General features: G+C 49.2%; 1 protein-coding gene across 1 annotated transcript in view; it reads left to right on the top strand.

Annotated features, from left to right (window-relative positions):
* The window catches only part of TXLNG (taxilin gamma), a 44930-nt gene that overhangs the window by 28932 nt on the left and 15665 nt on the right, over nt 1–333 (top strand). The window contains exon 4 of the mRNA XM_025046609.1: nt 8–109. Within this exon, the coding sequence (XP_024902377.1) occupies nt 8–109 (102 nt within the window). The remainder of the gene's footprint in view (nt 1–7; nt 110–333) is intronic.

Here is a 333-nt window from a genome sequence, read left to right as displayed (position 1 = left end):
CGTGAAGGAGAAAGTCCACTTGCAGAGTGAGCACAGCAAGGCTATCCTGGCGAGAAGCAAACTAGAGTCCCTCTGCAGGGAACTTCAGCGTCACAATAAGACGTTAAAGGTTAGTCGTTTCCTTTCTCTCTTCTACAGGGGGTACTGACTCACCTCGTTTTGTAATCACCATGTACCTGTTTAAAATAAGTCCTTGTCTCTACTTGGAGACAGAGCTACCACCTTGCTTTCAGTTCTGCTTGGCATGCTGCTGCGTAACGCCCCTCACACTCGGTCGTGGGACTCTAGATGACATCTGATGTTTAGAGCAAGCTCTCCTGCTTGGAGCCGTGA

This window comes from Pteropus alecto, unplaced genomic scaffold, assembly GCF_000325575.1.
Source record: "Pteropus alecto unplaced genomic scaffold, ASM32557v1 scaffold23, whole genome shotgun sequence".
NCBI classification, from domain to species: Eukaryota; Metazoa; Chordata; class Mammalia; order Chiroptera; family Pteropodidae; genus Pteropus; species Pteropus alecto.
Note: the sequence above shows the minus strand (reverse complement) of the source record. Positions and strands in the feature narration are given on the sequence as shown.